This window comes from Cygnus atratus, chromosome 22 (genome assembly GCF_013377495.2).
Source record: "Cygnus atratus isolate AKBS03 ecotype Queensland, Australia chromosome 22, CAtr_DNAZoo_HiC_assembly, whole genome shotgun sequence".
In the NCBI taxonomy this organism is placed as follows: domain Eukaryota; kingdom Metazoa; phylum Chordata; class Aves; order Anseriformes; family Anatidae; genus Cygnus; species Cygnus atratus.
This window is the reverse complement of record NC_066383.1, coordinates 1286583-1311363: the sequence shown is the minus strand read 5'-3', so window position 1 is coordinate 1311363 and position 24781 is coordinate 1286583. Positions and strand designations below refer to the sequence as shown.

Here is a 24781-nt window from a genome sequence, read left to right as displayed (position 1 = left end):
ATATGTTAGAAAAGCGTGAGCTTTATTTGCAAGGAGTTCTGCTTTTACAGATGAAAATCATAATATGTAAGCTATGCTAGGTATTGTGCAAAAGTATACAAATAAGGTCTTTGAAGTGAATTTATAAACCACAGTCTCAGATGTGCCTCTAGACTACAGCTCTAATTAGCACCAAATGCAGCAACACTCAGTTTGATGTGGGAGAACCTACTTTGTTAGGAAGCGGGCTGAAGTCTAACAAACTAATTTCACAGATGTCATTAAAAATACTATATCAGCATAACAAGGCAGCTTGTAAAAATCTGTTATTGTAATAGTATAATAAAGTGAAGCTGGCTCCCTTAACCCAGAATCTTCAGACCAATGGCTCTTTGCTTGGGATAGTAGGGGTGGGAAACAGCAGCTGGGTTCATCAGTGCTTTTAATACAAAGCTTCAGGCACAGTCATTTACTGTCACTGTGGACATTAAGAACGCGTATGAAATATTATCAGATAACTCCAGCTTCCCATTAAATATTTGGACCAACAGAAGTTATAGCAGATTTCCCATGTAGTTAATGTCTCACTAAGACTGGAAATCAGAGATGCTTGCTGGGCAGAAGAATGACAAATCCTTCCTTTCCTAATGACAATAATTTTTACACTGTAATATATAATATGAATAATATATACTTATAAATAATTTATATAAACACTTCCTCTTTACTAATGGGAACGTCTTAGAATGGGAAAATCCCTCTCCATTGCAAAGATGCCTGTTAGAAACCCAAAGTTGTTTAGAAATTGACCTTCAGGGTTCAAATATAATTCTTAGGTGTAGGAAATCAGTAAGCAGTCTCAGATAATGCCAGGTGCTTCCAAGGAAAGTCTGCCACGTGTATGTATAGACGATGGCTTCCGTGGGCCCTTATTCTCATTCACAGCTGGCCTATGAGCATTGTAGATAGCAGTAATCTCAGATGCTTGACACAGGAAGAATTTGGCATCTCCTAACTTAAAGCATCTAACAAGTGCTTAAGGAGCGGCCTTCATCCTCTGGACTAAGGAGTGATCAAGTGGGAATAAAAAGGGTTCTCCAAAATATAACTGAAAGCAGGTTCTAAACCTGATATCTGTAATTAAGCAGTAAGAATAACTTTTTGTTCTCCCTTTCCAGGTTCCTCTGATATGCAGACACTGAGGCAGGTACATCTCAAATATAAAAACCTGTGGGATAGAACCCAGCCAAAGGAGCTCTGAGACTGTAAGGCCATCACAGCTTCTACTTACTCTATAAGCTGCAACACTTAGAGAAGGTGACATATAAAGCTAATTCTAGTTCTGCGTATTTAAGCTAGATCCCATTAAATGTTTGAATTTGGGGAGCAGAGCAGAAGTACTGGGTGAATACTAGACCACTAGAAAATAATAGCTAAATTACCACTCATTTCAATGGGAGCAGGGCTTCCTGGTGAGGTCTGAGTTCTGAACTTCAATGCAGAGATGATTTTCTGCTATCCCAGTTGCCTCATGGCTCACAATCACATGATCCCAACCATCTGTTTTGTAAACTTTCTGATTTAAGCTTGAAATACTTGAATTCCATCTGCCTTGTCCTCCTGGGAAAAGCAAAAAGTAGCTTTAGTACCATCACATTCCTTGTTTATTTTCTCTCAGTTTGTCCCAGAAACTTGTGTTGGGAGGGGAAATCCCCCCCACAATCCCTAGGGCTTCCAACATTGCAGTTAGCCTGCTTCTGGGGGTACAAATGGGCTGCTCCACTTTATGTGTTATCTATAGCTTGTTCTTCACCTGAGGAATGTGAACTATTAAGATCTTATGAAAATGCTAAAACGTGCCTGGGGAAGTGCCCCACCGGTCTGAGGCTGTCTAGCACTCTGGTGTGAGATCTCTCTACTCTACGATCTCTTTATCTCTTTTTTTTTTTTTTTTCATGAGAATGCAGCCTGCAGTGGGCTGCAAACTCTGTCTAAAGCTAAATATTAGCAAATACTAGCAAAGATTGGTATCAGCAAGTACCCTGAAGAGATAGATGAAAAGAGACTCAAGGGACTTGAGCTGTGGTGGATGCTGTTCCATCCTTGTCAAGCCAAGCTCCTCTGAGATGCTGCAAGATGGACAGCCAGAAACAAATGCTTCTCAAATTGTTGGTTGTTTTCAAAAGAGGTGATTTTTTTTTTTTTCCACCAAGGATGCTGCTGGCCAGATTTTGCTGTCAAAGACATCTTCTTGCTCTGATAACCTTCAGATTCTGCCTCTAGGCATTTTTGTGCAATCTCAGTCTTCAAATTTTCCTATAGCAGGCAACTGGGCAGGCATATTGTATGAGAAGAAAATACTTGATACTTCTATTGATGATGCATAGCCAGAACGAATCCAGATCACAATGAAGCGAAAAACAATAGAGACATGCAAAAAACACTCACTTTTATGGCTAAATTGAGCAACTGTGGCTGAATACACAAAGGGAACAGCTCTGTGGTGCTTGAACACACTCTTTAACATAACTCTTTTTCATAGCCCAGGCTTGCTAATTAAGCCGGTGAAAGCTATTGTACTAGAAACTTAGCAACAAAAGGTTGTGTGTGGAGGAAGGAAATGGTGTACTTGTGCAGTTGTGTATTTCTAAGGGTTTATCAAATCTGCAGAAAGATCAAGCTATCTCTCAGGACCACCGTGTGTCTGAAAAAATACAGGAAGTGCCTTTGCCTGACCTTTATACACAATCAGAAGATTCCTTGGCGGTGCTTGTTTTTGCAGACTCTTACTCCATCTCAGGAATGCTTTGGAGCACTGGGTTTCCCTGGGGTTTGGGGTTAGGTGAGAAACATGAGCAGACAGGCAGGCTGGTAATACACACAGCATTGCACATACACATTCTGCCAACGGCTTGTTGAGTACCCTGAAGAGTGAACAGTCGGAGATGTCCATTAGGTCGGTTGTGGCGCTCACAGGGAGGCTGCATGTTCCAGCACTCGGCACAGGGCTGTGACCCAGTCGCTGGGGCACTGGGCAAAGGCCTGCTCACAGCTCTGCCACCGTCCTCATGCAAGACACTTCACCTCCTCGAGCTCCAGCTACTCCATCACGTTCTCATTCTCTCTCTCTCTCTCTCTCCCCACATGGACAAAAGATGGAGCCTAGGTTTCTGATTTAGACACTTCAATACCTAAATTAGGTCTGATAAACGCCAGCTCCAGAGACACAAATTTTCTGGAATAAGAAGTTGATATTATTTTACAGTGATAAGGATGATGATTGCTACTACTATGGAGATTTGTTGTTTTCCTTTTAGTTGAATTTAATTTAGATGCAAGTTCATGCTCTTTCAGCAGGCATGAGAGGGGAGGGAGAGAGTGGGACAATATGATGCCTTAGAGAAGAAAACCACCATTTATTTTGTCACATTTTTTACATCATCTTCTTCATACAACAGTTTCATTGTAACACTTAATACATTTTTAAAAAACACCAAGATTACTTGCAAAATTATATATATTTTAATATCCAAAAAGTACATTGCATATATATAGTAGCAAAAGCCCCATTTCCATGGGTAATTTCTTCATACTTAAATTTTGCGATTATTGCAGTAATGTTACTTATAAACATCCCAAAAGCACTAAGACCTAAACTGATTAGCTTGATCTTATTCTTCCTTTTTGTTAAATAATGGCATCAGTGCTTCTGTTTAAAGTTATGAGCAGACTATAATGTTCTGGTTTCAGGCTCTCATCCTGCAATCGGATGCACATGGACCAAATCTTGCACACACACAGAGTCCCAGAGGTTATGTCTAGATTAGATATTTGTGATCCTGTTAATTGGTTGCCGGTTAATACAAGTTAGCTAATAGGTTATAGATGTAAGTCTAACCCGTGATAGACATCTGTTCTAAAACATGAATGATTGTGGTTTACCCTTCTGTTTATGGCACCAAATCACCATTTGTGGATCATCAAATTAACACGTGCAAAATTAGAGATGGCTGAGAATTTTCAAATGTTTAGCATTTAAATGACAACCCATAGCAAAAGTCTTCAAAAGATGTCGTGAGAAGTATTTGATAATTTTCCCTGTGAAGTGGTTAAAATGTTTCCAAAGTTCCAGATTTTGGTGAAAAATAATCACAAAATATTGAAGTAGGTCACTTTAAAATGTCAATGTATGTTTTCAATCAGCTTCAGTAGAAACATGTTAACTAAATGGAGTTAATTTGCAAACAACTATGACAGGCTAATACAAGAAAAAAAAATCTACTCTAGACAAACCCAGGAAATCTGGAAGGTTTCTGGCTAATTTGGGAGTCAATTATGGATCCAATTGCAGGACCAAGACTATCTCCAACAGATACATTACTCATGTCTTATTTTTTTATTTTTTTTAGCAAAAAAGTACAAAGCTACAGCCCAAATGTACAGATTGGAAAGATGTACAAATTACATTAAAAAAAAAAAACAACAAACAAAAACAACCCACAAACAACTGAGCTGATAGTAAAAAACAAACCTGCATTTGTGACCGAGGTCAACTCGTTTTATTTACTCTCTCTTTTAAAACTGTGAGATATAGGGAAAAATAACTCTGCATAATTTATACAGTAATTTGCCTTCTGATTTGTTGACCCTTTGAATGACGGTCTGACAAACGCACAGCGTTCGCGAATCGGTAGCATTTAGCGATCCCTAAGACTCTGGCAGAGCTCAAGGGCCTGCTGTCATTTATTTTACTTCACTTTTGCTTTCAAAGAATGTCTGTGCTTGATATTAGGTTACTTTTTGTTCTGGTTTCTGATGTTTCTGGAGTTAATACACAGTCTACTGAACTTGTACAGCCTAGAAAAGTTCCTTCAATGCCCTTTACTTCTTAAAATATACATGTACATATATATATATGAATATATATATTTTCTTAATTTCCAGTTGGGTGAAAATCCTCATCTGCCTTAAAGCTAAGATTCCAGTTGTGGTCCCCTGCAGCCCAAGGTCCTCATGACTTTATGGTCAAATTGCCTACCCTCTTCAAAGTGAGAAAAAAAAAATGTAGTCATCTTTTCCTAAGACCCACAGTTGGGTCTATGTCTTGTCAACCTCCTTTGAATTCTTAAAAATTTCTCTCATCAAAAAGCTAATAATCATTCCAGGTAATGGTGAACAATCTTCATAGTCAATTCCTACAGAGGACATAAGCATTAAAAAAAAAAAAAAAAAAAAAAAAAAGAAAATGCAGAGTACTGGCCCAAAGAAGCATCCATCTCTCAGTTCAAGACACAAGAGGCAAAGTTACAAAAGTAAAAGGGTTGATCCAGGAATAACCAATATCCAGTTTTAATTCTTGCCCCAGAAAGGCCACAATTATCCATTAAGGGTCCCCCCAAAAAACATAAAAATACCAGAAGTAAAGAAAAAGTCCAATGAGACTGATTAAGGCCACTCGAAGATAAAAGCATCTAGTAATAGCTGCCCAAGTGTGGTGATACATGGGCGTTGGGATGGCGAGGGACATTGGGGTTTGGATAAATGCTTCCAGCAGGGGAGGTCCAATAAGGTGAGGCAGCTCCAAAGAAACTGGATGATGTGACAGGCATAGAAGAAGGGTGTGGGGGTACAAAGTTCACCTTCTGCTGATGGGCATGGTAAGAAGGCATGTAGGAGAGATCTGATGGATACTTGTACATTGATGATTCAGTGGGATGAGGCTGGAGAGCCTGGGCAATGCCATGAAAGTCAAATTTGTAGGCATACCTTTTGCCATGCACTTTGGTCATAATGTTCTTATCATAGTAGTATCGGAGGGCTCGGCTCAGCTTGTCATAATTCATATTGGGCTTGCTTTTGCGTTCTCCCCAGCGCCGTGCCACTTCATCAGGGTCCGTCATCTTGAATTCCCCATTGGTCCCTTCCCATGTGATACAGCTGGCGTTGGAACTGTCCGACAGCAACTCGAGGAGGAACTGCCACAGTTGGATCTGCCCGCTCCCTGCGAGAAGCAAGCCAAAAGGAAAGGAAATGACATTGTGCTTCCTGCTTAAAAGCAAAGACAAAGGCAGGAAACAGAAGGACTATCTCGATCTTTACTGGGAACTGCTCCTTCAAGCCTTAGAAAATCTTACGTAGGAATGGATAAACTATTTCCAGCAAACAAGTTAGTCAACCCTTTGTTCTGTTTATGAGTTTGAGGTCAGATTAGATTTCATAATGGTCGCCTTTGGCCTTAAAATCTTTGAGCTATTCATAAACAGGCCTTTTCCCGAGCATAGTGTTCTGCAAAATTTTTCTCTGAATGGTTGACATTCAGACTATTTCAAGTCTATTCAGACTATTTCAAGTCTGAATTGCTTACTCTTTACCATAGATATTATTTTGGATACTTACAGTTTATTTGCCAGTTGGTAATCTGAGATACATAAGATTATTTCTTCCCCAGATGAGATGTTTTATTTGGTGTGGTTATACTAACAGTAAAGGTAAAGAAGCTTATGAGGGTGTTTCCTTCACTATTGCCTTCAGACATTACATCAGTAAGCAAACAGTATCAATGCAAAATGCCTATAGTTGGCCTGGCCCTCTCTAATGATTAAGCCCAATTTTTTGAATTTCCATTACTACTCCTGAGCAGTATAGGAGTTTGTTTAGTTCAAGCAAGATTTAGGCAACATCTTAGTCCCCAAAGCCAGGAATTGTTTCCTTCATATGACCTGCTGGGGACAGTCACTATGCTGTGACTTTCAGAGATGTTTTGTGCCTTCCCTGCTCTTAATCCGCAGCAGACAGAGAGTTTGTTTGGAGAACAAACCTGCGCTGCAAATCTGAGAGAGTAGGAATTAAGTCCCCTAAAAGGCTCTTCTTTGGGAATACTAGTTTGGGGTAAGCACATTCAGGATGGTGATTTTATCCTGATAAAGGTGATATCACACCACTTTCCTTACATTACTGTGGTGATTTTTGCAAAAGCGGTTGTGAGGCCACAACTACTAAGACCCATGACCCTCACAGTGTACCCCAAAAGCAGACAGCTACTCATTCAGTACAGACTGGAGCAGTAGATCACATGGAAGTGACAATGGTGGTCTGGAATTTAAGAGGAACTTACCTGGATTGGCAAGACGGCTACTGGTAGGCCCCAGGATTTGATAGGGATCTAAAGAAAAAACAAAAACAAAACAAAAAAAAACAACACAAAAGCTATTTAGAAACCTGTCTCATCAAAAAGAAATAACAATTCATTATTATTTATTCTAGAAACAAGATCAAATGTTCACCTTCTTGCTTCACTTGTACTGCCTTTTCTCCTAGGCTACGGAACAGACCTGATGTGTCTATTTCTTTTTTAGCAATCAACCACCAATTATTTGTGGAATCCAAAATGGCACTGTTGTTCTGACAGTGGTTTCAGACTTGCCTGCTTTCAAAGATCGTAATCTCTTTGGACATACCCTACACTTATGTGTCAATTAGAACATTTAGCTGCGTGGAAAAAAAACAAGTGTGGGAGAGCAAAGAAGTAACAAATCAGAAGCAAATATATTTCTTATAAAAATAGCTAGTCAACAGAAGAAATTTTCAAATTCACTTGTTAACTGTCTAGCTTGCTTCCCTCTGAGGTCAATGAAAAGTTCACCCAACTCTCCGTTGCTGAAGCAAACAGAACGTTAGACAAATGAGAGTAACAGGAGTTTTATCACTGGCTCCAATGAGGCTGTGTTTCTTGAAAACTCCACGATGCATTTATTAGGAATGAATTCCTTCCCTTTTTGTGGGGCCTCCTCAGCTCTAATGTCTACACTTCTCCTTTGCTTCCCTCTGGTTTTGGTGATTTGGATCTATAGCATTTGCTCGTGGATTGAAATGATGCCAAACGAACCAACCCCCTAAAAAAAAAAAAAAGATAGAAAGCAGCTGTGCAAAGCAAAGAAGGTGGTGTTTAGCTTTTCAAAGGCCCCTCGGGAAACTAGAAGGAAACACTACTGCTCACTGTCCAGCAGGGTTTGCTTTTCTTATTTGGTTTTCTTTGACACTGGGGAACCCCGTGATTCTGTTTGGAGATGCCTCCATTGAACATCACTGCAACGGAGGTGAGGGGCTAGCGAGCAGGCACTGCACTGCTGCAGCATTAACAGCTCCATGCCTTTAACTGCTTCAGGACCCATTGCACTTCATATCATGATGCTTCAAAGGAGATGCAACTGATGCTAGGCACTGCATGTGACTCAGCTGAAACAAGGATGTTTCTTTTGAATGGGGAAGGACAATAGAGTAAAATAGAAACATTTTGGAACAATTGCTGTCACTGCTGGGTCACAGTTGACTCATAATTCTAAGACTTCCCTGTAAGGGTCTGCATGTTTGTCCTGTGTCCATGGTTGTTGCTGGTTGACACATTTATTCTCCCAATCTAGTACAGTTACTTAGCAAATGCAGTGGTGACACAATCAACAGTTACCTGGCTGGGGCCGTTGCTGTTCTGTTGTCTTATTCACATTTTGCGTCCCTGCAACAGGAGGGCCTGTAAAAACAGGAAAGATCTTATATGTACTAGAACAGACAGGGAGGAATGGTCAGAGAACAAGACAAGATACATTGAACAGGAATAATAGTGACTGGGAAGTTTTCTAATCCTAAGAGCTGGTATTTTTGAGATTGCACTAGAAAAATAAGAGGTTTCACTGGAAACTTAAAATTTCACTGTAAAATGAAAATATGTAGACTAGGCAAGGAAAAATATTATGTAGATACCTCATTCATTTTCTGTCTTTTATTATAACTTAACTCCCATTCTAGTTTAGATACATGCTTTGAACAGGAATTGGAATTCTTTTAATGTATAAATTCTGACCTACTTCTATGTCGGAACTTCTTTCAATATTTCTTTGGAAATGGGAATACTTTTTTAAACCAACCTTTTTAGGCGAACAAGTTTTGGTTTTATTAAATCAAACATTTAGTTGAAAATATCATGGCCATTTCTATAAATCACTTCAACATTAACATCTGTTCCTCTTCTTCATATCATTTCTTGTAACAGAAAACTGTAACTCAAAGACTAGTCTTCACATTTAGAGCACATGTAGTTCACAAAGCTGCAAAGCAAAGGAAGCATAATCTGACAGCCAGGTTCTGCCACATTTATTTGCACCTCATAGGTTCTTGTTGAGGGTCAAGTGAGTCCATCTTGCACTGCTGTACAGGGATATGCCCCAGCAGTGGAAGCAGGGGAGAGTATGGCTTGATATCAGCTGGTTAGGTTAACTAGAATACAGTCTTTAGGGACAAGGAACTGATATTTCCATTGAGATATCAGCCTATGACCCAGAGTGTATTGTGAACTCAGGGACACAATAAAAACAGTAAGAAACAAGAACAGTTGTGTGAGTAGCAGCTCATGTAGTAGGGGCCCTAGCTGCCTGCTTGGCTTTGTATGGAATCTTACTTCCTGAAAAGTAGTAGGAAATTGAGAATCTGCCCTTGCTGTCTATATCTGTCCCTAAAAATACTACACCAAAATACAGGGAATGTGGTTACCAAGAGTTTCTGTTTATAGGGAGGACCTGATCCTGGCTCCTTAATTAAATCTGGGGTGTAGCAGAGGTTTGTTCTACTGTAACAGCTGCAGTTGTCTTTAATACACGATTCAATGATAAAAGTATTTGTGTCAATTTTCTTTTCATAACATAATTCTAGCTCTTGTCTTAGTATCCCTAAGTCCTCCACCATTCTGATGCTCATAACACAAGCCAACCATGTCCATCTTTCCCACAGTCTCATTTTGATCTTCCATTGCAGAATTTGTGATTCCCGTTGGGACGACTTACTTTTGGTAAGGCCAGAATTCATATTACTGCCCCATCCTGTTCTCCTGACTGCATCATAGGAGGGATCTAATGACAAAAGACAACAGGCACAGAGGGGTTGAAATCAACTCTTCCCAGAAAAAAAACTTGCAAGAATCTAGCTTTGTATCTTGGTCCCAACTGCCTTGGTATTATGCATATACTATTGGTTTTCCTCTGCCACATCTCCTGTGCTCCTGCTCCCTCACAGCCAGGCAACAGGCTGTCAATGTGATGGTCAGGACGATGCTCGGATATGACACCTTCTGACCATGAAGTAGAGTCAGTGCACTCAGTGGAGTTCAGAGTGCAGCTCATCCCATCGAGAAGGAGACCCTCTTTCTCTTATCCCAAGATGACAGAAACGGGCAGGAAAGGAGGACGAAATTTTGTGTTATTCCATACGACGGACTTGAAACACACAATAAAAAAAGCTATTTTAAGATGGAAAGATAGGAAAAATAGCATCCTCTCGGGTGAAATTCAAAATACCCCTCTGGCCATGCTGGTGGGCAGGAGCGGGCACTGCCCCGTGCCCCATCGTGCCACACAGCGCAGCAGGGCTGCGCAGCTCCCTGCAGAAACATCCCAGGCACTTGCACATTCCTCCTGGCGCTGGGAAAGCCGCTGCAGCTTTGAAATTACAGCCTTCTAGTTATTGGCATGAAAAGGAAAACAGAGAGGGGACGGGAGAGGGGAAGGGAGGGGAAGAGAGGGAGAGAAAGAGGAGGAGGGAAGAGAGGAAAACAGGGGGGAAAAGAACTCATTTAATGTGCCTGGTGTTCTTTTCATTTTATTTATTTGCCTTTTTTTTTTTTTCTAACTAGAAACCGCAAACCCCAGTGCAAACAGATCAGACTGAAAAACAAACTGCTACGGTTTCAGGCTGGTACAAAGAGCGCGGCAGGACATCTCGGGAGGAGGGAGGCACAGCCCCAGCCGTGCTGTCCCCGCTCCGTGGCCGGGCACGGAGCAGCAGGGCTGGAAACTGGCTGGCAGCCGGGCGCTGCCAGGGAACTTTATCCCCAGCTCAGTCCTCGGCAGCTGTCGTTGCTGTAAATAAGCCACTGTTTGCATGGGTGGCATTTTCCTTGCTGGAAAACCATCGTGCAAATCCTACCACGGCTGAGCGCGCCTGGAGCTCGGGCTGCTGCTCTGTCAGTGACTGAGACCGGGAGAGCAGAGATGAGGTCCGGAGTAACCACTGGCTTTTCCCATGTCCTCTTTGCAGCCAGCCTCTGACTTTCATTTCTCCCCTGGGATATCCTTTATAAGTATTACCAGTAGAGCTATTAAAGAAATGTTTGGGGAAATATTCTGAAGACAACATAGCAGTTCTGAGTTGAGAGAGAAAGGCAAAACCTCAGAAATTTCCACAGATTGTGATGCTAATGTACATTTTGGTTGCCTCAAAAATAGTTTTGCTATTATGTGATTTTAACGGAAGCATCACTTACGTGGTGATCCTGTTAAAAAGAAAGAGCAATTTTCCAACAAAAAAGTTATTTTCAAATCAGGAAAAAATCCTTTCCAAAAAGTAGCAGGACTCCTTTTGAAAATTTTCAGTTTTCTCTGATTTGGGTCAGAAATTTGACTGAGGCGAATCAGCTGCCACAGATGGGTTGGTTGATTCGCATGCATCAGCGTGCTTTGGGTAAGCAAATAGGCCATCATCTGGATAGATGATCATCCTCCTCCTCCTCCAGATGGAGAAGCTTGTCACTGAGGAGGAGTCTGCTTTGCTCACAGTGTCACGGAAAGAATGTGGCATGCATCTCCTACAGTTTTTTTAACATTACGTGACACTATCACAATCAGATGTGCTGACCAGGTGTGTGTGCTACAGCTGTTTGGGCTTTAAAGGATCAAGGCTGGGTTCTCCGGAGAAGTTTGGCTAAGCCTGTCTGAATTTATCATTCAAAACCTCTCTGAATGGGTTTCCTTGTAGGGTACAGTTTAGGCCTTAAAATGTTGGCTTGGAAGGTCGGTGTGCATGGGACTCAGCCCAGGTTTAACCCAGGTTTAGCATGCCTCAGATGAGTCCCTTTGCCTCAGTTTCCACATATAGAATGTATTGCAGAGTGATGGGTGGGCATTTATAGGGACAGTCATGTTAGGATGTTAGGATGAAGCTCAGTTTTGACTGCGACTTCGCACCAGTGAGAAGGGTTAAACATCAGAGCAATACAGGCATTGCTATTGAAACGTGTTCACTCAGCTAGCGCAAGTTTCCAACTTTTTCTTTCTCTCTCTCTCTCTCAAAAAAAATAAAAAATCCAAATCCACTAAGCTATTTTTGTTTTGTTTTCACAAAAATCCGTGCAATGTGAAAGAACCACATCAGCCCTCCCAGCTTCCAGGCCCAGACTCTAAAGCTGAACGTGTTTAAAACAAAATGGAAAAGGCAGAGCCAGGGAACCTATCCAGAGACTCGAGTTTCTGCAAAAACAATATCGTTCCCAGGACATGACGCCCAGTGGCTTGAAGAGATCCTACAGAACTCCAGCCAGACGGTTAGTTACAGGGAGAATCTTATCTGTCTTTAAAACCACTTGGATTTTACACCAAAACTTGCCGAGCTATGGAAATTCAATTAAAAGATTTGGAATGAGGTTCTTTTCTGGTGTAAATCAGCAAATAGCTACAGTGAAGTAAGGGGCCAATTTATACCAGCAAAGGATCAGGTCCCTCAGTCTGTTTTAGACTCAAAAGACCCAGTGGAACAACAGTCCTATGATAAATGTGTATTCAATACAAAATGGAATTAAAGAGCACAAAATAAATCATAGATGCTTTCAAGAAATGTCATTCTGCAGCTGTCTGGTTTATGTCCAGAAATTCCCCAGAATGAATGCATACTCTATTATGAGTAAGGTAAAGGATATTAATAATGCTTTGCACTTTCACAGCACCTTTCAACTAAGGATCTCACAGCTTTGCAAACATTCATACTCACAACACGCCTGGGAAGAAGGTTAAATATCGTTTTATTTATTTACATGCATAAACGCTCTTTCCTCAGCCTTAGCTGCCTTTTACCAGATGAAATGCCTTTCCCAGAAATCCGACTGTCGAACACACCACGTGGCATTGGTCTCTGGACCTTTCCTAACCGTTGCCTGTACTTTCTCCCCCCAGATCTTTCCTCAGCTCCTACCTCGCCAGCCTCTGTGCCATTTGGACGTCCTCATCCTCTTCTGTGCAACACACTTTTCAAAGTCTATTGATTCCTCAGGAATTAGATGTAAATGAGAAATAGCACAGTGGTGGAACAGTCTGCTAGGCCACACAGAAAGCCGGGAAAAGGCTTAGGACATGTCAAAATCAGTGAGATCAAGTCTGGCCATCAGGCAGGCTGTCCTGTAAAGACCAAGAGATGAGCTAAAGGATCCAGATCTCTGCAGCTTCTTCTTGTCAGACTGCCTGGCACAACAAAGGAGGGACTTGATGTGGGGAAGAGGATGAGGAGTGTGTCCCAGGCATCTCCTGGATGAGTTTCGGGGACAAGGAGGAGGAGAACGGCTGCACTTTGTACTGTGTAAGTGGAGGAGGTACGGCACTGCAGGAGGGAAGATAAGGCAGGCCCCACCGAACCACTAGCCCACCTTCACAGACCCCCCCCCACCTCTCTGCTTGAATGCTACTTTGTTCCTGTTCCCCCTACCTCTGGATCATATTTAGTCTAAATAGACTAACAGGCTTAAATATTGCTGTGGGCTAGGGACAGACGGAGAGACACCCACAAGCTCATTTCCCTAGGAAACCAGGCTTAAAATCCCCAAGCAGACTTCCACACCACAAGAAGACCATCCCAGATGCCTAGCAGTTGTTTAAGCTTGAATGCAGTCCAATGAACAAGCCATTAGGGAACCTGTGTTTAAGATATGATGTATTAGAGAGCAAACCCTCTTTGATAAGCTTTAAAAAGTTTTTTTTTACAAATTAAAAGAAATGGTGCTTTATAAATCTGAAAGCTTGGGACAGAGGGGAGAAGCAAGGGGGGGGGGGGGGGGGGGCGGAGTTTCAGCTGAACAATAGGCTCACAGTCCCCGTACTTCCTGAGCTGCTCAGTGAGTGCTGACAGCCCCTTCATCCTGCTTTCTCCGTAGGAGCTTTTTCAGTCAAGCCAGATTCAGGCACTATTTTGTGCTACTAGCCTGTCCAGGAGAATGACGGGCACTGGGCCTGTCGATATCCTCCTTTTTGAGTTGTTTTCTTTTTCTTCCAGGATGGATACAGTGGGTCTGGGTCATTTATGGACCAACCACTCTCTAGGCACTATAGTAGGATCTTCCCTGAAACGCCATCTCTGCTGGCGTAGGACCCCAGTTTCCAAGCACGGTTGGGAAGGAGCAGCGCGGCGTATTTATTGTGTTCATGGCATCACTGGCAGCAGCGGCAGTGCTTTCCCAGCCAGGCACTGGCTGCTTTGTGAACTGCTGGGGTTCACCGTCAAGGTGCGGGGTGACTGGTCTGAAGATTAGCTCCCTCAGTCAGACCCGTGGGCAGTATCATGCCTGGGTTAGCACAACAGCCACGGGACTGCGTGTCCGGATTGAGCAGCGTCCTGAAATGTAACACTATACGTAACACAGCAGTGTCTGAATGCTGAGGTCTGCCTGAGCAAATCCTGTCCCCGTCACATCTCCCACGTGAGGAGCCCTGGGAGGTACTGGGGAGGCACCACTGGAACTCACGCTGTCGCAGAGCTGAGTGGGGTCTCGAAGCCTCCCAGGAAGCTTTCATCCCCTGAGGTGGGATTTATTCCTGGAACCAACTTTTGTAGAAGGTGTCTGGGGAAACACATGTGCAGCAAACTCACAGGAGCATCTGGATTCCCCAGCATGGTAGGAGCTAAGAAGTAAAGAGAGCTCCCCAGTCTCTACCTAATGGAGTTGACACCTCCAAGGAGACTAGGCAGCCAAAAGATGGAAAGTGGCTTGTCCTACGTCAAGGGGACAGAGCCAGGAAGAAAATAAAGGTAACTAAGTCTCCCAGGTCCCAGTGAATTGTCTCACTGCTTACCATCACTGCCTCCATTTCCCTTTGAAACACACTGGCAGCCTCTGCCCCAGTCTGTCCTGCTGGCTGGGCTCAGTAGTAACAACAGCAATAACTGCAGCCATTGAGCGATTCTGTACCAGGGAATCTTGAGGTGCTTTACAAAGAAAGGTAGAGTGACTCCAGCTCACATGACAAAAAAAGACCCCCCAAAATGAAATACAGAATGAACTGCTCCTGAATACCTTCTTATTTTGTTAGGGAGCACAGGCATTTCATTAGCAGGCAGGACTTGGCCTTACAAATTTCAGTGTAGCAAATCAGGGGAAGGAGGCTGCAAATCTGAAGCGGGCTATGGAATCCTTGGGATTCTCCATACTGAATACATTCTGGTTTTTGCAATGAGTCCTCCCGCTTCAGTAGGAAGAAAGATCCTGGCTTAGTGGCTGGAATTTAAATTAGCGTCTCTAAATGGGGAAAGCAGAACCAGGTGTCCTCAGGGATCCAGACTTGTGATTAATCTAAGTGGTCACTTGGGGTCTATTTTGTGGCAACTGGTTTAGAGAGGGAGAGAGAGAAAGGAGGGCATGGGACCACACCGCTTTTCCTCCCGAAGCGAGGTAGTGTGTGGTGTCTAGGACTGGCACTATTCTGGTATCCTGGAAAAATCCCAACGTAGGCGCATGGGAACAAAAAACACTACTGCTGCAAACCAAACATGTAAGCAAGACCTGCCAAACTGCTGAGCGTCCAGCCCTCACACTCCTGTCATTTAACCTGCTGGAGATCGCATTGAAGAGGTGGAGTTGTGTTTAAAGCCAGTTGGAGAGAAGAAACCTAGACTGTGGGTTTCTGGAGGGGCAAAGAAGCCAAGAACACCTCCAGCTCCTCCTAGAAACATTAGATGGATTGTTTTAAATCATGGCAGCAAACAGAAGGCAAGGGCCTTCCCAGGCCCACTCTGGCTCAAAGTGTAAGTGCTAAATGCTCAATACACACCATGCAAAACTTTACAACGTCAGCAGCACCCTAGATGCAGTTTTTCTTAGCACAAAGCAGTAAGACTGTGGGTGCTGTCATTTGTTTGCAGGAGGCTGTACACTGTGGCAGAGATGGTGGAACAGAGGGGGAAAGCAGAACAGAGTGCAAGGAATCCTCTGGCCTATTCAAACTATTTGTGCAAATTAGTACTTGGCATCTCTTAACAATTAGCCTATGGCACCCAGGTATGAGCCGCATGGAGTTCTGTGTACAGAGACCTCAAAATCTCACCCACAGTATCAATTCTCTTGCAATGAATTACTTTCCAATTTACTATTTCTGCTAATTAAAATAATTAGTTAGTATGTATGCCATATGTCAGGCTCTGTGTCATTCACAGCCAACGTTACTGTGGCTGTTCTCATGATTATGTAAGACTTTCCAGTGCCTTCCAGCACAAAACTCATTCGTTTCTGCTTCAAGACCACAATGTCCTGCTCCTTCTGCTACAGAATCACCAGTATGTGGATCATATGTGGAATTAGGTAATTCTAAGTCTCTCCAGTAAGAGGAAGCAACTAGCTGAGTACAAAATAATTTCAAAATAACTTCTGTGGTACAGCCCCATTTTCAGACTATCTGGTTATTTCACAATTAAGAAAACAAAAACAAAACCAAAAAAAAACCAACAAATTTATTATCAAACAACTCTGCATTGCTATGAACCTGTTTTACAGATGAGGAACTGGCACAGTGAGCACAGACCAGGCTTGGAACAACATTGGGTTTTGACTCAAAGTCAGCTCCAACCAAGGGAGAAGGGACTACGTGAGAGCTGGATTTACACGAGGAACCTGAGGCAGAGCATGCATGCGAAGAGGAGGTTTAACCTGGGCAATCACTGGAAGTAGCTGAAAGCCCAGTTATGCGTTGCTATCTCTAAGGAAATACACACCAAAGCGTTCAAACTTTTCCAGTTTAACTCCTGTCCTAGATCCATTTTTGGATCTGAGCACCGTGTTGAAGCCCGCTTCGTCCCAATGTCAGCCAGGATCTGGAGCCTAACAGAGTGCATGCACAAAACTAGGGTGCAGGATTTCCAAAGGGTGACCTGAAGGAGCTGCTACACACAGCGGCTCTACAGCCTGCAGCTCTGCTCCCCCACTCGCAGGAGGGCTCTGGCCTCCCAAACTTGGAGTCACTCCCAGTTTGCTTTGAGCTATAGGTGACAGCCCCCAGTTGCGCGAGCGGGGCTAGAAAAACATCCCTGAGCCGTGCAGCGGTGGAACTTCCTGATTCATGTCTGAGCTACCCTGCGCAGTGCTTACAAAGACACATTATAAAGAAAAGGAGGAAGTAGTGAGAATTTTTCTGTTGTTGTTGCTTTTTTTAATAACGGCAGCAGAAGTCCCAGTGCGCAGCCCGTGATGAAGACTGTGTCCTAAGAATCCCTCCCCGAGGCAGCTTTGTAAAGCAGTCACTTTCCAGCCAACGCGCACAGTCACCCACGCGTTGCTGAGCCATGCGGGGCTGCAGACGTGAAGAGCCACATGCAGACAGGCATACTACAGAGCGAAAATGCAGACGTACGATCGCATGTTGTTAAAGGCATGCTTCTGAGCACCCTTCGCACATCTAAATGCACATTCATCTAAAGCACACACACCAATGTGCACAAATACGCTCACAGCACTGTGCAGGCACAGAAGCAAACGGGGCAGGAGGAAAGTGAAGGGTTAATGTGTTTGCTGCATTCATGTACTGAAAATGCGCGGAGACAAATGGAGAAGTAAAGAAAAAGAAACGCATATTCGCAGAGAAAAAAGCTAGACGCAGCAATACACACATAAGAGAAAAGGGAAGGGAAGACACACATGCGCACGCTTTGCAGCAAACGTTTTTACAGCATTTGCCCATTTAACTCATTATCAGGAAACACATTTACTCTTGTCTTAGGAAACAGCAAAAGTACTTCCAAGAGCTTTTCATAGGAGGGACTGCACCCCAGCAAACATGTAACCCCCCCACATGTGCAAAAACATTGCTTGCCATGCACCCCAGGCAAAAAAATAATAGCTCTTTTGCTGGGAGAAAAGGAAGGATAATGGTTACTTAGAAAGTGCTCCAGACAAGCTGTCAGGTTGAATTCAGAGAACTGGAGTCTACTCTGGGACAGCGCTGGCTCAGGGTGATCCCTTGTGAGTTGGGTTTCCTGCCTGCTACAGCTTAAAGACAACGATTCTTTGTTTCCAGTTTTTCTGGTGAAAAAACACACGCCTGCCTCCGAAGAGGGTCAGGGAGAAAGCAGACAAAACACTAACTCTGGAATTTCAAAGGAAAACAATTAAAAAAAAAAAAGAAAGAAAAAAGAAAAATCCAAGAGTGCTAGCTACTGTCTCTCCTGAAATCATAAATCCCTGCTTTGGCCACACAGTCACAACAAAAGAAGCACCAAAAAAGCCTCCCCTTTTTCTGCTACCAAGCTAAAAATGGATAAGGGATATTTCATCACCGGGCACACAAATATCATCAGCAAACCCTTTAGCGTGTGCAGTTAAGAGGGCGCAAAGCTGCCACTGCTCTTTCTCTGACACGAATAAGACCAGAGGGCTTATAACCTTTGCTGTGAACAAGGGGCCTTGCTGACATACCCAAAAGAAGAGTTTACTGAAACTGGTCAGTAGTTTTCACATGACGACCTTTCAGACCTGAAAAAATGGGCTTTTCGAGAGAAGAATTTTATGCAGGAGTTTGAGATTACTTCCCTGAGGGAACCGTGCTGGTGCAATCGTGCCGCCTGTGCCGCCTGCTCGCCCCTCTCCCTCCTGTCCCCGAAACTTTTGAACTTGTCACTTGAAATTGTCACCAAATTTGACAAGCAGGAGTGCTGAAGAGTTTTAAAACATTCCTACCAATTTAAAAGAAACTGCTGGGAAAGAGAAGAGATCAGAGAAGATTGCAGCCCGGACTGGGAGAGAAGCTGCAGCTTGGACTCATTTTGGAAGGTACCAAGAAATCGGCATGAGAGGGATGTCATTAATGCTCCGACATCAGGAAACTCTTCCCTGGGAACTCATAATGAACACTGGTACAAACCCGCGGGAAACCACGCTGTGTGAGTTTCAGAGCTCACTGGTTTATCTTTTTTTAATTTGCCAACAACTGAATAAAACAAAAAGCAAATACAACTTATATCCAAACAAAAATACTTACTGTTCAGGAGCGCTTTTATAATGCAAACCTAAACACGTAACAGCGATGGACAAAATCCTTAAGATTTGTATCTTACATTCATGTATTCACAAGCAAATCTTGTATATCTTTGAAACTCCAGGTAGTGCACCAGCTTTTTCTGTATCCTTCTGCAGAGGCAGATATTTGCTAGAATTTAGGTTGGATTTATGAGACTTCAGGCAGTCCTCATTTACCGCTGTTGTAAGCTAATTATATTGCCTTAGGCTGATCCTGATGTATGCAGGGATAAAGACCCGTGCTGAACCCAGCCTTATAAACAAGATCATATGTAACCTGTAGCCTGGAAGCAAACAGCCACACAGAATCGCTCCCCTAAATTCTCACATGCGATGTGCTGGCATTGCCTTTATCGGCCGAGCCTTCCTTCATCCCGCTTTGCCGCCTCACTGCACAAATACCTGCTGCAGCGCGTCCCAGCATATACTGCTAAGCACCACACACGTCGGGTTAGACACGTGTAATTTTACACATCAACACTTAACGGTTCTACCTCTTTGGAAGTTGCCAGCACTCCCCTGCTAAGAGATCGGCACCTGGGTTCAAACCCTGCACAGCGTTTAGGCTTGTATGTTAACCACGTGAGTTATGCAGACCCCAACACGCAGGAAAGTAAGCATGGATTTTAAAAATGGGTTGGACTGAGGCCTGAGCTCTCACAAGCATACAGGACACAGCCCTCTGGCCTTCTAAATGCCGTTGTATGCGAATATACTTTCCATTTCCCTATGGAACCCTACTTAAATGACACCACGCTGAAGGCAAGCAATTTAAAATCTCCAGGGACTTAGGCAGATAATGCAGCCTCAGATTCTTCTCCCGTGTCTCCAGTACCTACAGCAGGTCAGTCATGACTCCAAACAGTCACGGAAAATGAAACAGACCATCTCTCTCGTGGAGTGCTGGGAGAGGGACACAAATCTTTCCATTCAGCAATGAGAGCAACCTCGTTTCATTTTCCAGAAAATAGTTCTCTCGCCAGAAAATACTGGTGATTTTCATTACAGCAATTTATTTCTCAAAGGCAGCTGAAGACAATTTGTACCAATGACGCTAAATACCATACTTTTGAGTGTTTATGAGGCTGAGGAGCAAAGAAGCTTGGGCAACAACAAGAGTCCTTTGAACACGACCAGGATTCTACCTACACGAATCTGCGAACAAAAGAAATATGCTTTATGCACCTATGCACCAGCCATATAAATTTACAGTATCTGTTTCTGTCCTGACAGCAGTTCAAGTCCCCTAAAGAAGTGCTACAGATTCTTCTGGCACATGTGTAGAACTGGCATCACAGAAGAGAAGTGAGGGGGCAGAAAATGGAAAGAAAAAAAGGAGTAAAGCCTGCAGCTGCAGCCAGACAAGGCAGTTCTGTCTCCAGAGCCATGGCATGAAAGCCAGGCCTGTGACAGCAGTGCTGCCCTCGCTGACTGTCCTTGCTGCTATGCCCACAGCAAGGTGGGGAGGGTAGAGCCTTATGCAGCTTCCCTCCCAGGCTCTGGAACATCTGCATCTGCCTGTGCTGCAGCCATACCTTTTATTGCCACGTAGGCTGGCTTTCACAGTCTGTGCATGGAATATGTTGCATACAGTGGAAGCATATGCAAAGCATGCATTTGCCCCTGGAATTTGCACAAGTAGGATATTTGCATTAGCTATGTGCTCTTGGAGAGTGCGCAAGCAAAATTACGGGATTGTGAAGAAAACATCATTTTTTCCTGTCTCTGACATGCATTGTGCTATTCCATCACCTCCTCCTGCTCTGCTTTTGTGTCCTCGAGGGAAAGTGGCTAGAAAGATTTGACTGTCTGTTTTCATTCACAGGCATAGAGAGAAGAAAATTTACAGGGTTACTGTAACCGTGAATCTACAGGGTTAGATTCATAATGCATTAACATTAAAAAAAAAAAAAAAAAGTTTAACCTTTTGGGAAGCTGACAGGAAAATACTTAAGAAAATAATCGTGATTTTTAACCTTAAATTCCTTTTCACCATCATTGTGAAGCCAGCCCATTAAAAAGCCTTAGAAGGAAGCAAAGAAAATGTTATTTTCTAATGGACTGGACCAAGACTGAGAAATTCCAAGTCCAGTTTTATGTCCATCACAAGTTATATTGGACAAGACACTCAACTCTGCTCCCCTGATTCCTTATCTGTCAGCCTGTCATGTTCACATGTCTCTTATCCTGTCATCTTATCTCACTAATAATATTTGGAGCATGAATCATTTACAGTAAATTGAAATTGGTCAGTTTATGCTAGAACAGTATTCAAACGTTAAATGAAGGCGAAGGAAATTTATGCACTGTAGGATGAAATTGAAGAGTAAAAGATGGGATTTTAACATTTCTACGCTAGTTCTTAATTTTTATTTGAATATCCCATGGGTGTGTTTAGTCCTTTATTGACACATGATGAAAGTACCATGTAAAGTAAAAATGCCTGGCTGACAGAAATCAAATGCAAAGTTCTTTCAGCTGCACTAAAGAAACACACTGGAGGGTAGTAAAAAGTGGAAGGAGGGGGAGGAACATTTTTCCCCTCAAATTTCTTTCTGCCCGAGTGACTGTAGGCCCAACTCGGAAAGATAAAGGGTATAAAAAATTCAGAGGAGTGCAATTTTACATGGAGCATTTCTCTTTAATAAAAAATCACAGCTTTCTTCCCTTTATGTTTATCAACCACCTGGCCTGAGACAGAAAGAGCATGGTCTTGGATGCATGTGTTTATGGGGCAAATTGTGGGGGAGCACGTGCATGTGTGCCTGCTTTATTCAAATAGGAGCTAGCCAAGCTTTTATTAATTTTAAATAGATGACTGTTAGCATCAAAACAGTCAGTCACAGAAAAACCTGAATGGCTTTGTTTTTGTAATGTACCGTATTTTATCAACTAATGCCTGTCTCATAAAGAGAGAACAGCATGCCAGGGAACAGAGCGCTCAAGTGGATGGTTATGTATTGGACAAAAGAAGCTGCTGCAAAAAGCAGCACTGATATTGTGTCCAGGGTCCAAGACAGATGTTGGAGATGAAATGCAGTGTGGTACAACACGAGAGAAGTGCTGGCTCTGAGAGCAGTGTTACTCAATGAAGCAGCCAGACACACCATGTAGAAGCTTGTTAAATGTGTGATCTCAGTTTGCTGTAGCCTTTCAGTGAAATCGGATTTTGTCTTTCTCCAGCTGCTTACATAAGAGACTTTCTGCTTTTCCCCACTGCTCTTTGAAATACAAACTTGTGGTTCATCAATGAAGCCATGTTCTCCTGAAAAGCATAGAAATGTTCATATACTAGGTGAGGAAACTCTGTCAGAATGAGAGTACACATTAGATTTCACACCTTCACCTCAATTTTTTTTCAAATGGAAGCACTGAATACTGTTTAGTGAACGAAAACAACATCCCTGCACTTGCACTAAGCGAAAGGAAGACCGAAGTCAAGGCTTCTAGTCCCACATGGCAAGTTAGTGAGCACAGGAACAGATTTTTGCACTATAACACCCTGCTTGTCCCTTACCAAGTCAACTGTCTGATTGTGACTTACTGTCTTAGCTAGGCAAGGGATGTGTGTCATACTCATTACAACAACTGTCATTATTTTATCATCACTGAGAATCCATTCATTAAAAATAAGAAAAAGGAATAGGACTGCAGCTGTGGAGAAAAACCTGAAAAACCTGACTGAACGATATAAAAATAAAAATTTATATTTTATTGATATAAAAATATCAAAACCCTTACAGAGCCCAAAGTGTTTCATTAACCTCTAAACTTCAAGGTTTCTAAACTCCATCTATATGATCCATGAATCTTCAGAATTTCCAATAGATTAAAGATTTGGGAATCAACTGTTATTTGAAAAAGGAAATTAAAATGTTTCAAAGTGAAAGTGGCAAAAGAACACACTAGGTCTTCTTTGCCAGTTGAAACTAATGGACAGATTTATGAATGGTTTTGGAAGACCTGAGTGGCTTTTATTCTGTGATGGAATCTGTTGTGAGAAAATTTTATCCATTCAACTACAAATTTATGCAGAGAGGAATACTGTCTCAATCCTTGCTGTGTATCTGAGATTTAAAACTGTTTCACATAAAGAACAGAAAAAATGGCATCAGCTCATCAATTCAGTAATACACAAGTGTGAAAATGACAGATATAAATTTTATGCCACATCACTGGCCAGAGAAGCAGAGATGTGACTTTCAGCATGGACGGGGCTTGCAAACTATTCCATTTTAAACAGGTCGTGCATGCACTGATCACAATGTTTTCATGCCAAGGACATTATAAAAAAGGCCTACTTTTTAACTCAACCAAAAATAATTCCACAAGCACAGGAAGCCAGGACATTTATATGCAAAAGACTGACCTTCTTTGGTGGCAAGACGCGAGGAAGCTTCTGTGTGGGATGGAGTATTGTAGACCAGCAGTGAGCTACCTGTAATGAAAAGAAAAGGAGTTATTGCACTTTGAATGTACTCTGCCAGTGGGGGAACCATTCAGCCAGGTAGAAAACCCTATTTCTGGGATCTAAAGACCAAATTTTTCTGGCAATTAGGCACACAGTTTCTATGACAGGTAAGAAGTTCTTTTAAAAGTGTTGTAGCTGTATGTCACGTATGTGCTACTGTTTCTGCACTTGCAATCAAAACCAAGACTTTTGCCTCCTTCACAAAGCACTTTAAGGTCCTCTGTTGAAAACTGATATAAAAGGGGAGGTTGTATAGTACATTTATACAGGTACAATATGTAACACAACAGAGCCTCTAGAAATTACAGTGGCACAGACTATAGTACAGGATAAGGAAGAAGCTTTCCTTGCCCTCTCTCGCTATGACAGAGAAATTTCCTGTTTGAGGAACACACAGTAGAAGTGACATGAATTGCACTGTCAGGATCTGAACACTTTTAGAGCGTCACATGCTTGGTTTTGGGCTGACAGCTGCACAAATCTGATTGGTATTCCTGCATCTGCCATGCTTTGTGCAAAGTAGCTTTCTTGGTTCAGAGCGGTCTTTCCATCGAGTCCGACTTGAAACAAAAACACTCAAGAGGAGCACAAAAAAGAACTAATTGGAAGGGTTTTTGTTTTGCACTGTCTGTGGTGGAAATGTTCCTTCCTAAGCATTTTACTTTGCCTCTCCCACAAACTCCTTTGGAAGTGGAGGAAGAGGCCCTGTGAGCTCTTGGAAGCCAGCATGTAATACACATTTCATGGTTGTCTAGTTATATGTGTTTACACTACATAATTTCTAGGCTCGCTTTTCCTACAGCTCTTTGAAAAAGTTTCCACTGCATCAGGCAGTGACATTCTTAACAAGGGCCAGGGCCCTTCTCAGTAAGGACTGATGCTGTGACCTGGAGCGGGGCAGCAATCCTGCTGCGGGATGGGAGGGGTGAGAAGTGCTCTCACAGACACTTTCTGCTCTTCATATCTACATGTCCCTCTATTCAGTGAGACTCTGTCCCAGGTAAGGTCCTTCATAAGCTTTGTCCTAGGCAACACGTAGCAAACTACAGATTTCTGTTTATGATATGCTGCCCCTGAACATCTCCAGATTTTTTGGCAGGACCAGGAGTACCTCTTTTGCAGGTACCATAATGCTAGGTGATTAGGATCTTGTGACTAAACCATGCAGTCCCCACATTCCTCTAATCCACATGATCCCAAATAGCACTGACCTCACTTGCCCCTCAATAGCATTCACAGTATGTCTT

General features: G+C 42.7%; 1 protein-coding gene across 8 annotated transcripts in view; it reads right to left on the bottom strand.

The window, feature by feature from the left end:
- Nucleotides 1-3008: 3008 nt before the first annotated feature.
- FLI1 (Fli-1 proto-oncogene, ETS transcription factor) overlaps nucleotides 3009-24781 on the bottom strand; it is an 89561-nt gene continuing 67788 nt past the window's right edge. For 4 of the 8 annotated variants that reach the window (XM_050715090.1, XM_050715092.1, XM_050715091.1 and 1 more), the window contains 4 exons: nucleotides 23433-23501; nucleotides 8444-8506; nucleotides 7094-7141; nucleotides 3011-5980 (listed from right to left, as the gene is read on the bottom strand). In XM_050715090.1, the coding sequence (XP_050571047.1) occupies nucleotides 5451-5980; nucleotides 7094-7141; nucleotides 8444-8506; nucleotides 23433-23501 (710 nt within the window). In that variant the 3' untranslated portion in view covers nucleotides 3011-5450. Of the gene's footprint in view, nucleotides 5981-7093; nucleotides 7142-8443; nucleotides 8507-9812; nucleotides 9879-23432; nucleotides 23502-24781 lie in introns of all 8 variants that reach the window. The other 4 variants (XM_050715089.1, XM_035555638.2, XM_035555636.2 and 1 more) reach the window with 3 other exon arrangements.